We start from the raw sequence: 12,297 nt of genomic DNA, 5'->3' as shown, positions 1-12,297 counted from the left end.
CAGACGTTTAGCACAAGTTGTTCACATTGTAGATGCTAAAGTCATTTATGATAATATTAGTAGAGGTAGGAGTAAGTAGTAGTCAAACAGCAGGTATGTGCAACAGTATTCGGTAGTACTCGTTTTCTATATTTGAAGAACAGTCTCAAGTACCATAGGGTTAAGATGGTTATTTTCTTGTCTGAAATTGGCTTCCTAATAATAGTTATTATTTACAAAATCTCCATCATAGTCTTTGTGCTTTATTAAGGTTCCCATAATAGCAATTGAAACACTTATATTTTTGTTGATTTAAAATTGAGTATGCGATTTGTCCCCACAAAACTAACTACACTCAGCTCCTTCCAGATAATAGAAATGAGGTACAATGTATCTCCTAACAAATGTTTAAAAACTTACTCATAAGCAGTAGCGGAAGGAATAGATTCGACGAGTACGGCATTTCTATCCTATGAATATTTTTGCCAGTATTGTTTTGCAATACCACTGGCGAAGTTAAATCGAATATTATCCCAAAAAAAAAAGATTTACGTAAAGGTCCAAAAAAACTGATTTTATGTCATTTTTGAAAATCACAGGCGGGATTAAATTGGAGGAATTTTCGTAGGAATTCCTGGAGGATATCCTGAAATCATTTCGGAAAGAATTCGTGAATAGAACTAGGAATTTCTTAGGAAGTTCTATTAGAAATTAATTCAAATAACATTTCGTTCGAAAATTCCTCTAGAAATTACTTCGAAAATTCAATAATGAATTCTGAGTAAAAATTCTTTCGCAAATACCTTTTGCAACGTCTCCTTCCGACGCGCGCTTATGATTCTGCTGCCTCCAAGCAATCATGAACGTTTTGAATGAAATTTGTCACAGCTCAACTTTCTTTTCTAAAAAAAATAGTGGTCCAGGAAAGGACCGATTTATCTTCAATAATGCACCTTCCCAATCAGTAGGTGAAGAGGCTCCAAAACGCCCCCCCCCCCTCCCCCCCCGGGGCAAAACGCCTTTTGTGGTTTCCCTCATATTTACCGTCATTTTATTTATTTATTTTTTTTTTTAACTAATTTTATTTGCTAATTATCTAATACATGCATTCATCTCTTAGACTAGGTGTTCCGTGTTTTCTTAACACTATCATCCTTATTTGCTATGTTACGCTTTTAATTATTATTAATACATTTCAATTGCCTCTGGCAGTTAGAATTTTTTCCTCTGGTTGAATTGAACCATGTAGGAATTACAATGTTTTCAACTTAAACTAAACTTAACCTATTTTATACTAAGGGTACAAGGAGTTAATCGTTGCAATAGAAGATTGCAACGATTTTTGTCTAAAATTGGAAATTATTTTGTTGGACATTTGTTGCAATGTCTCAATATTAGAAATTCTATGAAGTTCATTGGTACTAAACCACGGAGGCAACTTCAGAATCATTTTCAAAATCCTCTGGAGTGCCTTCTTTCTGGTATTGCAGCAACTAGCACATATTGGCACAGCATACAACATGGCAGGTCTAAAAATTTGTTTGTAAATCAAAAGTTTGTTCTTAAGACAAAGTTTTGATTTTCTGTTTATAAGTGGATATAGACACTTAATATATTTGTTACATTTGGCTTGAAGGCCTTCAATGTGATTTTTAAAAGTTAATTTTGGATCTAGCAGAAGTCCTAAATATTTAGCTTCGCTAGACCAATTAATTGGAACCCCATTCATAGTGACAATATGTCTGCTAGAAGGTTTCAAATAAGAAGCTCTCGGCTTATGTGGGAAAATTATAAGCTGAGTTTTGGAAGCATTCGGGGAAATTTTCCATTTTTGCAAGTAAGTGGAGAAAATATCCAAACTTTTTTGCAATCTACTACAAATGACACGAAGGCTTCGCCCTTTGGCTGAGAGGCCCGTGTCATCTGCAAACAAAGCCAGGGTGGTGGTAAATCAGGTAAGTCAGAAGTAGGAATGTTATACAATATGGGCTCCAGTATGCTGCCTGGGGGAACACCAGCTTTTACAGGTAATCTATTTAGCATTCTGATAGTTTACCAGCAGTGAGCGATCTGATAAATAATTTTGGATCAGTTTAATGATGTACAGAGGAAAATTAAAATTCATCAATTTTACAATCAAACCTTCATGCCAAACACTGTCAAATGCTTTCTCTATATCAAGAAGAGCAACTCCAGTCGAATATCCTTCAGATTTGTTGAGCCGAATTAAGTTCGTAACTCTTAATAACTGATGAGTGGTTGAATGCCCATGGCGAAAACCAAATTGCTCATCAGCAAAAATAGAATTGTCATTAATATGAACCATCATTCTATTTAAAATAATCTTTTCAAACAGTTTGCTTATTGAAGAAAGCAAACTGATTGGGCGATAACTAGAAGCCTCAGCTGGATTTTTGTCCGGCTTCAAAATTGGAACAACTTTGGCGTTTTTCCATTTATCGGGAAAGTATGCCAATTGAAAACATTTGTTAAATAAATTAACCAAAAAGGACAAAAAGCTCTCAGGAAGTTTTTGATAAGTAAGTAGAAAATACCATCATCACCCGGAGCTTCCATATTTTTAAATTTTCTAGTAATAGATCTCACTTCATCCAAATTGGTTCCCAACGAAGGGTCAAAAACATTCTCTTGATTGAGAATGTCTTCGAAGCTCCGTGTAACCTGATCCTCAATTGGACTAGTGAGACCTAGACTAAAATTATGGGCACTCTCGAACTGCTGAGCAAGTTTTTGAGCCTTTTCGCCATTTGTTAATAAAATTTTAGTTCCCTCTTTAAGCGTTGGAATTGGCTTTTGAGGTTTTTTAAGATTTTTTGTTAATTTCCAAAAGGGTTTCGAACTGGGATCCAACTTCGAGACATTATTCTCAAAGTTGGTATTTCTCAGAATAGCGAAACGTTTTTTAATTTCATTTTGCAAATCACGCCAAATAACTTTCAACGCGGGATCGCGAGTTCTTTGGTATTGCCTTCTTCTCACATTTTTAAGACGGATCAGTAGCTGAAGATCGTCATCAATAATAATGGAGTTGAATTTAACTTCACATTTCGGAATTGCAATGCCTCTGGCTTCGACAATTAAATTTGTCAAAGATACGAGAGCATTATCAATATCACTTTTGGTATCGAGAGGAATATCAACATCAAAATTCCTATCGATATACGTAGAGCTGATTGGATTATAAATGGCTTCTTGTGAGATTTCAAATGTCACAGGAAGGTGATCAGAGTCAAAGTCAGCATGAGTTACCAATTGGCCACACAGCTGACTTGAATCCGTTAAAACTAAATCAATTGTAGAAGGATTTCGACTGGAAGAAAAACAAGTTGGTCCATTGGGATATTGAATAGTATAATATCCCGCAGAACAATCTTCAAATAAAATTTTACCATTGGAATTGCTTTGAGCATTATTCCATGAACGGTGTTTGGCATTGAAGTCACCAATTACGAAGAATTTTGATTTGTTGCGAGTCAGAATTTGAAGATCAGCTTTCAACAAATTCTTTTGCTGCCCATTGCATTGAAAAGGCAAGTAGGCTGCAATGAAAGAAAATTGTCCAAAATTTGTTTCAACAGAAACTCCCAAGGTTTCAAAAACTTTGGTTTCAAACGAAGAAAATAATTTATGTTTGATACGTCTATTAATGACAATGGCGACCCCACCACAGGCGCTGTCAAGACGATCATTTCTGTAGATAAAATAGTTTGGATCTCTTTTAATGGAGAGTCCTGGTTTTAAATACGTTTCAGTTATAATGGCAATATGCACATTATGAACTGAAAGGAAGTTGAATAATTCATCTTCCTTAGCGGGCATTCCAATTTAGAACTTTCACACAATTATTTGGATCCATTGAAACGGAGTCCGATAACAATTTTTGTGTGTACTTTATACCAACCTGAACAGCTTCAGGAATGGTATTTGCTTTGAACATTGCATCAATCATGTGATGCAATTGTTCAGCTATAAAATCAAAATCGGAAGCAGTCATGCTACCTGAATCGGCAACATGACCATTATTTTCCGTTGGGACATGGGTATAAACCTCATTTTGAGAAGAGAAATTTTGTCTACCAGCAGCGATGTTTGCATACGTAGGTACATTCGAAAAATTGGAATTTACTGAAGTGCTTGCTACCCGTTGACGAGCGGCAAAATTTATTTGTGAATTGTGGTGGGTATGAATTGCTCGACCGGTAACCGGTTTCGAAATTTGAGCGTTTGAAAATGTCTACCCGTCGAATCTGGGATCCGATTGGAATTTCCGTCATCAATTTTGCACGGGAATTTAAAACTTTTTGCGTGAAGGGCATTCCCAGAAATTGGATTTATGATTGCCCCACAGTTTGCGCACTTAAATTTATTGGAATCTTCTCTCACAGGACATGCATCCTTGGCGTGAGAGGTTCCACCACAAATCATGCATTTAGCATCCATGTGACAATGTTTGGTTCCATGACCCCACTTTTGGCACTTACGGCACTGGGTAGGGTTTTGGAAATTTCCCCTAGGCCTGCGGAAATGTTCCCATGTAACACGGACATGAGACATAATACAGGCCTTTTCCAAACTTTTCATATTATTTAGTTCACTTTTGTTAAAATGAACTAAATAAAATTCTTGAGAAATGCCCCTCTGGAAAGTACCAGAATGGGATTTCTTTTTCATCTTAATTACTTGGACTGGTGAAAATCCAAGTAATTGAGAAATTTCAATTTTAATCTCATCCAGTGATTTGTCATCACTGGGGAGACCTTTCAAGACGACTTTGAACAATCGCTCAGTTTTGTCGTCGTATGTGAAGAATTTATGGCGCTTCTCAGTTAAATACTGAAGAAGACGTTTGCGATAGTCAAACGATCCCGGCAAAACGCGGCAGTCACCCTTCCTTGCAATCTGAAATGAAACCTTGATCCCCTGAAGGTTACTCAAAATCTCATTCCGGAAGCCAGAAAACTCGGCAACAGATACCACAATTGGCGGAATCCTTTGCTTTTTCGCATGAATCGAATCACCTGGGCTAGAGGTAGATTCGATTTGCTCAATTTCATCATTAATCAAATCGAACTGATTGCTCAGTTCGATTGGAGAAGAATTATTTCCGATATTAGAGTTAGAAGGAATATCTGAATTCTCCAGCTTCCTTCTATTTTTCCGCGCTTTGGCAGGACGGTCTTGAAACCTTGTTTCTTTGAAGGAAGTGGAGAATTCAGAGACTCCCCCTTCCTCTTGTTTTTGTTAATACTCATTGCTGAGCGTGGAGACGTGACCTTCTAAGAGGTTTTTCCCAGAACGGTGTCCCTGCAGGATTACCACCGCTTGTCGGAATTTTACTTCCGCAAACGGGTCCAACGTAAAACGAAGGCACGGGTCCTTGCAAAGATCGTAACGGGATCAGTGGGTACAAATAGCGCTAAGAAGCACCGTTGAAATTAAAATAGCTTCGGGTAGTATTAAAAACTTCCTTTCGCAAAGAGAGAAAGAACCGCACAGCACGAAAGCACGATGCGGAGTGATTACCGTCATTAATATGTCCGTAACAAAACTAGATCTAAAATTATGTAGGATAGGCGAAAAAAGTTTCAAAATAGTGCATGGGAAGATCGGAAAAACCGAAAATTTCCACATTTTGAAGAAACATCTAACATTTTGGCGAGGCATAACGCCCTAGTGGCAATAACCTACAAAGTACTTGCGTCTCCACGGACTATCCATACTAGAATGCTGATTCGCCGACGCGTGGTACTTTGTTCCCTAGGCGCCGCCAGCTGAAAGGCGTTTTGCCTCATGAGTTTTCCGGCAACAAAATATCACCACTTTTTTGAAATGTAAATATTATCAATATGATTGAGATTTTTGGCAATTTTTGAATGGCATCAACTAGCTATCTTGTTTAACTGATGCATAATGTAAAAATACCCATGAATAGCGTTACAAATAAGACAATAGAGCAGTGTTTGCTTAGCTAGGGCATTTTGCCCCCCCCTTCCCCTAACAGCAACAAAACCATAATGCAATTTTGATCATTTTAGAAAATATGTGTTGCGTTGATTTGTCTGTGACTTGAATATACTATTGAAACCATCATATGACCATTATCTACCATTAGGATTTTATCCACCTTCAAACAGGCTCATGGCAAGCCAAAATGTGATCAAATTCCGTTAGTTTTGTAGAATATGATAAAAATCGATATTATGCCGAAAATTGGTGTCACACCCCATTGAAGCCACAGAAAAAATATTCTATACCTATCTATCAATCTAGGTATGTTTTTATGCCCAATACCACCATTTATAGTAGGATTCATAGTTTTGGCCAAACTTACCTCTCTTTTTTTTCTATTGGGCATTAATGAAAACAAAACATCGACGAATAGAAATCGATCACCACAGTTATGTCCCTGTGAAAAGTTGGTATTTATCGAAGAAAAGATAAATAAATATATTGAATTTCATTCTATTCTTATTTGAGTTTTCTTCAATTGTAAAAGTAAATTCACTTTACCGCACATACAAAATACAAAGCAATACAAAATACTTTCCGAAATTCCTGCAGGAATTCTTGCGGAGTTTCATTAAAGAATAAAATAGCTTCCGATGTAAATCCTACGGAATTTTGGTAGGAATTTCTAACGGAATTCCCAAAGGTTTCCTAAACCGGATTTCTGAAGAATTTTTTAAAGGAGTTTCCGAAGTACCGCCAACGGGGGTGTCATTGGGCCAAAATGTGGCATGCTCCAAATAAATGTTACAAAGTTCTAGTAGTTAACAATGGAATCAAGTTTTAATTAGTTTGGTACAAGCTTGAACAATGAGTTTATCACTGTGTGGGGAATAAATAATAAATGAGGAAAATTCTTCAAAGTTATATGTTGTTTAAAAATGGCCCATTCTCACCCCTCACAGGGGGTGACATTGGGCCAAGTACAATAAAGTTCAACGGTGACGATGCAACGATTCAATCGTTCATTGAAAATAATTGCCTACATTACGGCTCTTACCAACTATGTATGGCAAATCAACCAAAGGCTTGGCCCAATCTCACCCCTTTTCAGCGTGCATTGCTCGTTGCTACGAAAAAACAGAACCGCTATATAAATATTCATAAAATTCGATAAAACAACAACAGATTATCGTAACATGATAACCAGGTATCCATCGATCTAAAAACTAGTTATGTAATAGATTTGTGGGGCATTACTGACACTATTTTAATACGGGTTCACTCGATCAATAGTTTTACATTCAAATTCCAAGCATTATAGCACAATTAGTTCTTGGAATTTGTTTTGTGATTTCCTAGACGTGAATTTTACTATAATTTCGAACCATTTGAAGTTTTGATCAAAATTCGTAACAGTTTCTGAGATATTAGGAGTTGAAACATTTTTCGTTTTTGGCCCAATCTTACCCCCTAGGCCCAATGTCACCCCGAACGACGGTATTTCCTAAAGGAATATAGAATTGAATTTATGAAGAAATTTCCGGGAGAATTTCTAAATGAGTTTCTGGAGGAGTTTTAGAAAAAAAAAATCTGTTTCTGAATGAATAAAAAAAACCTTATTATTCCACCTAGCGATGATGGTGCCTTTCTCGTTCGTTCAAAAGGGTAATGAAATATATAAGAAAAGTCTAAAATAACAGTAAGTGGATAGGCCTTATTTTTCATATTTATTTATGTGCATTGTAAAATTTCTCGCCAAACGCAACTTGTTGCAAGCAAATCGGATGAGCATAAGTGCCAAAAAAAATGATTATGTATTGTGGTTTTGAAATTTTTATTTTGACCATTACTTTTGATCCCATAGTCCGATCCGGCCAATTATCAATAGGAAACAATGGGACAGGATTCAACCTACTACTGTGATTGCTGAAATAAGTTTTACTTCCTTCTAGATATCTACAATGTTTCCGTTTCAACTTTTGCATATTTCGGCAACCTTTCTCTTGTCGCAGGTTTCAGCTAAAATAAATAAATAAGTTTTAAATACTGACTGCTAAATAATGATCTTCTTTTCATTATACTCGGATTATAAAGCTCATCCGGGCATCGTCGGCTGATTTCTATTATCGTGCAAGTTTCAAGCTCCCGTGCATATGAATGGCAAACGCGTTGTGATCCAGTTGTTTCAGCATCACATTTTTTGTACGCTGCAATAACCGTGCTCCGAACATCCTCACTCATCGACTGCAGATGTTCGGATACCTTATCCAGCTGGAGCCTATTATCGACAATCAAGCCGAGCCGGTCGAAATAACATTCAAAAACGCACTGCAATCAGAACTATGTTTAGTTAATGTCTTATACATCGTGTATTATAAAACCGATATACCGATAGATATTCCTCTTCATCTGTTCCGCCTTTTTCTGTTGTTGTCTTTAAACATTGTTCAAAACTTTCCCGTGGATAGGGCGGGCTATATTTGCAGCATTTATTGAATTCATCCAACTATCGAACATTTTTTAATAATTTGCAGATTTTCACTTCGATTCAACAATATTCTTCAATACTTACATAGTCTTGCAACCTAATGCACTCCTCTGCCATAATAACCTTATTTTTGAAAATATATCATCAGTAACGATCTCCATTTGAATTTACTTCTAATTACCTTTATCATCACTACAGAAACAAACATTTTCCACAATAAATTTAGAACATCCATCTTTGATCGAGAAAAAAATGATCGTTCAACAATGAAAGTGTCGCAACATTGTTTTATATAGTAGTCATGCAAATAGAAGATTGCACATACTTTGATAAATTGCTAATTTACGTCCGGATTGTTCCATCATTTACGCTTACCTAATGATAGACAAATCTAGATTATGAAAAGTATTTAGTATAATTGGCCTTCTTTCGTGGATGTACGTTTTAGCTTAGCTTAAACTGACTGTAGTGTACATATCAATGCAATTTAGTAGGCAATGGTTGCTACTCCGTGGTGCAAATTGCACTTCGATCCAAGCGAATAGTTGTTTGGGTTTATCTTCTATTCTCGAAGTGCACGTTTCAGCAGCTCTCAAATGTTGATCAATAACGGCACTGGTCATATGCTTACAGTCAGATGGGAATGTGTGGTAATTGTTGCTACTAGAGACGGAGAATACCTCTGCATCTCCATAATTACCACAGGAAGGAAGATGTGTTAGTTGGATGGGGTAATCAGAAACATAGATCGGGATTAACCATGGAAAGTTCATGACCTATGCAAATTCTATTTTACCGAACTTTTTATTGGCAAAATTCATAGATTTAAGTTATGATGTATATAAGCGCCAACATAACCATTCTTCACGCAAACCACTTATAAAATATTTATAAAAATTAACTTTGTTAGTGGTCACAAATAAGCAATAATTTGATTTATGTGTGGATCCTTATTGATTATATTTGGTAATAACACTTGCTAAAATGTATAATCGTGACAAACATACTTGGTATAAATAGTTATTTTTAGCAGTTTACGGATATTTATATATACAACAGTATTAGCATTTCTTCATCGTATCTTTTAGAATAGGTGTTCAATTGTTCATTTATTATTATTTCTTGAACGCTAGGATATGCAATGCTCACAGCGTAGGGATGACATCGTAGTAAAACCAAAGTCTTTTGTAACAATAAGTTTATTTGAAACTATGCAAAAAAATACAAAACCACGACAGGGACCTCCATCAAGAATCGAATTATTAATACTGTTGGAACTCCAACAACTGACACGCTAGAGCTTGAAGCGGTTCTCATCGATTCTGGTAGGATAAAAATGATGCTGGGTCATTAGGCCAAAAGGTCATTATGACAAATGGCCATTAGGCCGAATGATAAGTGGGGAGCGAAAAGATGAAAAGGAACAACAAATAAGATTAAAGAGAAAAGGAAGAAAGAAGAAATAACAAAGAAGAAGGAGGCGGGAAGATTGAAGAAGGGGGAAGGAATAGGGAAGAAGGAAGAAGGAAGTAAGAAGAAGGGAGAATGAATAAGGATAAAGGAAGGACGAAGGAAAAAGAAAAAAGAAAGATGAAAGTAGTGGAAAGAATTGATCAGAAGGAAGAGGGAAGAAGAAATAACGAAAAAACAAAAAGAAAGAAGTAAGGAGAAAGAAGAAAGCAGGAAGAAGGAAGAAGGAAAAAGGAAGAAGAAAGATGGAAAAAAGAAAAAAAAGAAGAAAGAAGGGAGAAAGAGGGGAAAAGGAAGAAGGAAGAAAGAAGGATAAAATAGGACGAAAAACAAAGTAGGAAGAAGGAATAAGAAAGAAAGATGAAGAAAGAAGGGTAAAAGAAGAAGGGATAAAGAAGAAGGAAGAAAAAATAAGAAAGTAGAAAGAAGAAGGAAGGGAAAATGGAAAAAAAGAAGAAATAAGGAAAAGGAACAAGGAAGAAAGAAGAAGAATGAAGGAAGAAAGAAGAATGAAGAAGAAAGAAGAAAAAAGGGAGAAGGAAAAAGCGAGAATACGAAGAAAGAAGAAAGAAGAGAGAAGAAAAGGTAGTGCGAAAAAGAAAAAACGAAAAAAAATAAGAAGAAAGAAGATGCAAGAAGGGGTATGGTAAAAGAAGAAAGAAAAGAAAGAAAAGAAAAGAAGCTTCTCATTTTTCCTTTTATGCTTCTTTCTGCTCATTGGACCTAATAATTTTTCATTATTTGCGATGTAAACTTATATCAGCTAGAAATAATTTGCCAAGCAATGCTGGCTGCAGAATGAGAATCCAGAATACAGATGTATGGCCATTTCTATGAAAATGGTCCCAGAAATTTGGGAAATGGTTAAACTGACCAATGATGCCCCGTCGATCAAAGATCCCCCGGATTACCCGGTACAGAAATTTGTTCTGATATTTGATTCTGTTGAAAAAAATGTACACTTTATCCGTATTCCTGTAAAATTTTAAAACAGATTTTTATTTGACTTACGAAGTACTTTCTAATTTATTATTATTCAACTAAAATAAATCTCTCATTTTTATCACAGTGTTAAGTGAAATAACGTTTTCTGAACCGATGTAAGGCCAGTGTTACAAATATTTATGTTATGTGACATGTTCTTGTGAAATTTGTCGAACAAACATTATCATATTTTTACATATATGGTATACCGGGGCTGGTTAGCTGAAGGGACATGTTGGCCGAGTGGTTTTTGGGCGCAGTGGAGACATCTATACTGGTTTTGGTGGGGTATTAGGCTGCCCATATACCGACGTTATTTCAGGTGTTTTTGAGTTTCCGTTTGCATAGGATCATGTTTTTTTATTTTCGGCGATATTGTGTAAATGTGTGTTACTGTTAGGTACTATATGTTACACGAATCAATTTACATCCATCCCGAACCCTGGAAAAAGACCTTTAATTGGTTTTGTTGTGTAGGGGCTATCACGAATATTTGGAGATTAGTAGGTTGAGGGTTCGACTTTCATCAAGACACGAGGAATGTTTTTCGAAAATTTCATATTAATTTGTCCTTACCGAAACATGTGCTGTGCATATTTGCAGCTATGATATATAACAAAAAAAAAGTACGGTCAAGTTGCCGAATAATATGTGTGTGGAACTAGTCAAGAAGTGAACATTGTGACATGTGCTGAATATGGCATGATAAACCTCCATGCATATACTTACCGTGAGACTTTTCCTAATCCAAGCAGCCACGATGCTACCTTACCTCAATCAGTTTCTGTGAAACAGGCTGGACGAGCAGGAACAGTGGCAGCTCGGAGTGATCTCTTTCCGCCAGTATTTAAGTCTTCACAATGGCGTTCATGCCAGCAGAATTTTCACGATTCAGAATCTAATAACAAAATACTGGATGAAAAGAAATCACTCTGAGCACAAATTACATTGTTTGGGTAAGTGTTTTTAACTTATAATGACAAAATTGATTTTTTTTAGCGGTTCAGCAGATTTTTTTTTGAAGCAGTAAGTACTTGCAGGAAGCGGGTCGAAAGGACCGCGCAGAAAGCGGGTCGGAATGACCGCGCAGATAGCTGGTCAGTTAGGCCGCGCAGTTAGTGGGTCGGAAAGACCGCACAGATGGTGGACTGCGGGCTTTAGGATCGCGCAGATAGCGGGTCATTAGGATCCCACAGATGGTGGCTCGGTAGAACTGCGCAAAATTTGATAAGTTGAATCATTTCTTGGAATCAATGTCGACAATTTGTTAGTTGTTATTTAGTTAGTTAGTTAGTTGGATAGGGTAATCAGAAACATAGATCAGGATTAACCATGGAAAGTTCATGACCTATGCAAATTCTATTTTACCGAACTTTTTATTGGCAAAATTCAAAGATTTAAGTTAT

At 36.4% G+C, this 12,297-nt stretch overlaps 1 protein-coding gene across 1 annotated transcript; it reads right to left on the bottom strand.

Annotated features, from left to right (window-relative positions):
- Positions 1-7,666: 7,666 nt before the first annotated feature.
- LOC134217026 (uncharacterized) lies at positions 7,667-8,719 on the bottom strand. Its single transcript, XM_062695780.1, has 5 exons — positions 8,619-8,719; positions 8,522-8,560; positions 8,339-8,455; positions 8,031-8,277; positions 7,667-7,968 (listed from the first exon to the last, which is right to left on the bottom strand). The coding sequence occupies exons 1-5, from the start codon at positions 8,670-8,672 to the stop codon at positions 7,922-7,924; spliced, it is 504 nt and encodes a 167-aa protein (XP_062551764.1). The 5' UTR covers positions 8,673-8,719; the 3' UTR covers positions 7,667-7,921.
- Between the last annotated feature and the right edge of the window lie 3,578 nt (positions 8,720-12,297).

Source organism: Armigeres subalbatus, chromosome 2, assembly GCF_024139115.2.
Source record: "Armigeres subalbatus isolate Guangzhou_Male chromosome 2, GZ_Asu_2, whole genome shotgun sequence".
NCBI classification, from domain to species: Eukaryota; Metazoa; Arthropoda; class Insecta; order Diptera; family Culicidae; genus Armigeres; species Armigeres subalbatus.
The sequence above is the reverse complement of the archived record's forward strand: the minus strand, read 5'-3'. Positions and strand labels throughout refer to the sequence as shown.

Coding starts and splice junctions, on each gene's coding strand:
- LOC134217026 (XM_062695780.1), bottom strand. CDS start 8,672: ATGGATGTTCTAAATTTATTGTGGAAAATGTTTGTTTCTGTAGTGATG. Junction 8,278..8,338: donor ATGAAGAGGAATATCTATCG/GTATATCGGTTT, acceptor TTCTGATTGCAG/TGCGTTTTTGAATGTTATTT. Junction 7,969..8,030: donor GGATGAGCTTTATAATCCGA/GTATAATGAAAA, acceptor TATTTATTTTAG/CTGAAACCTGCGACAAGAGA.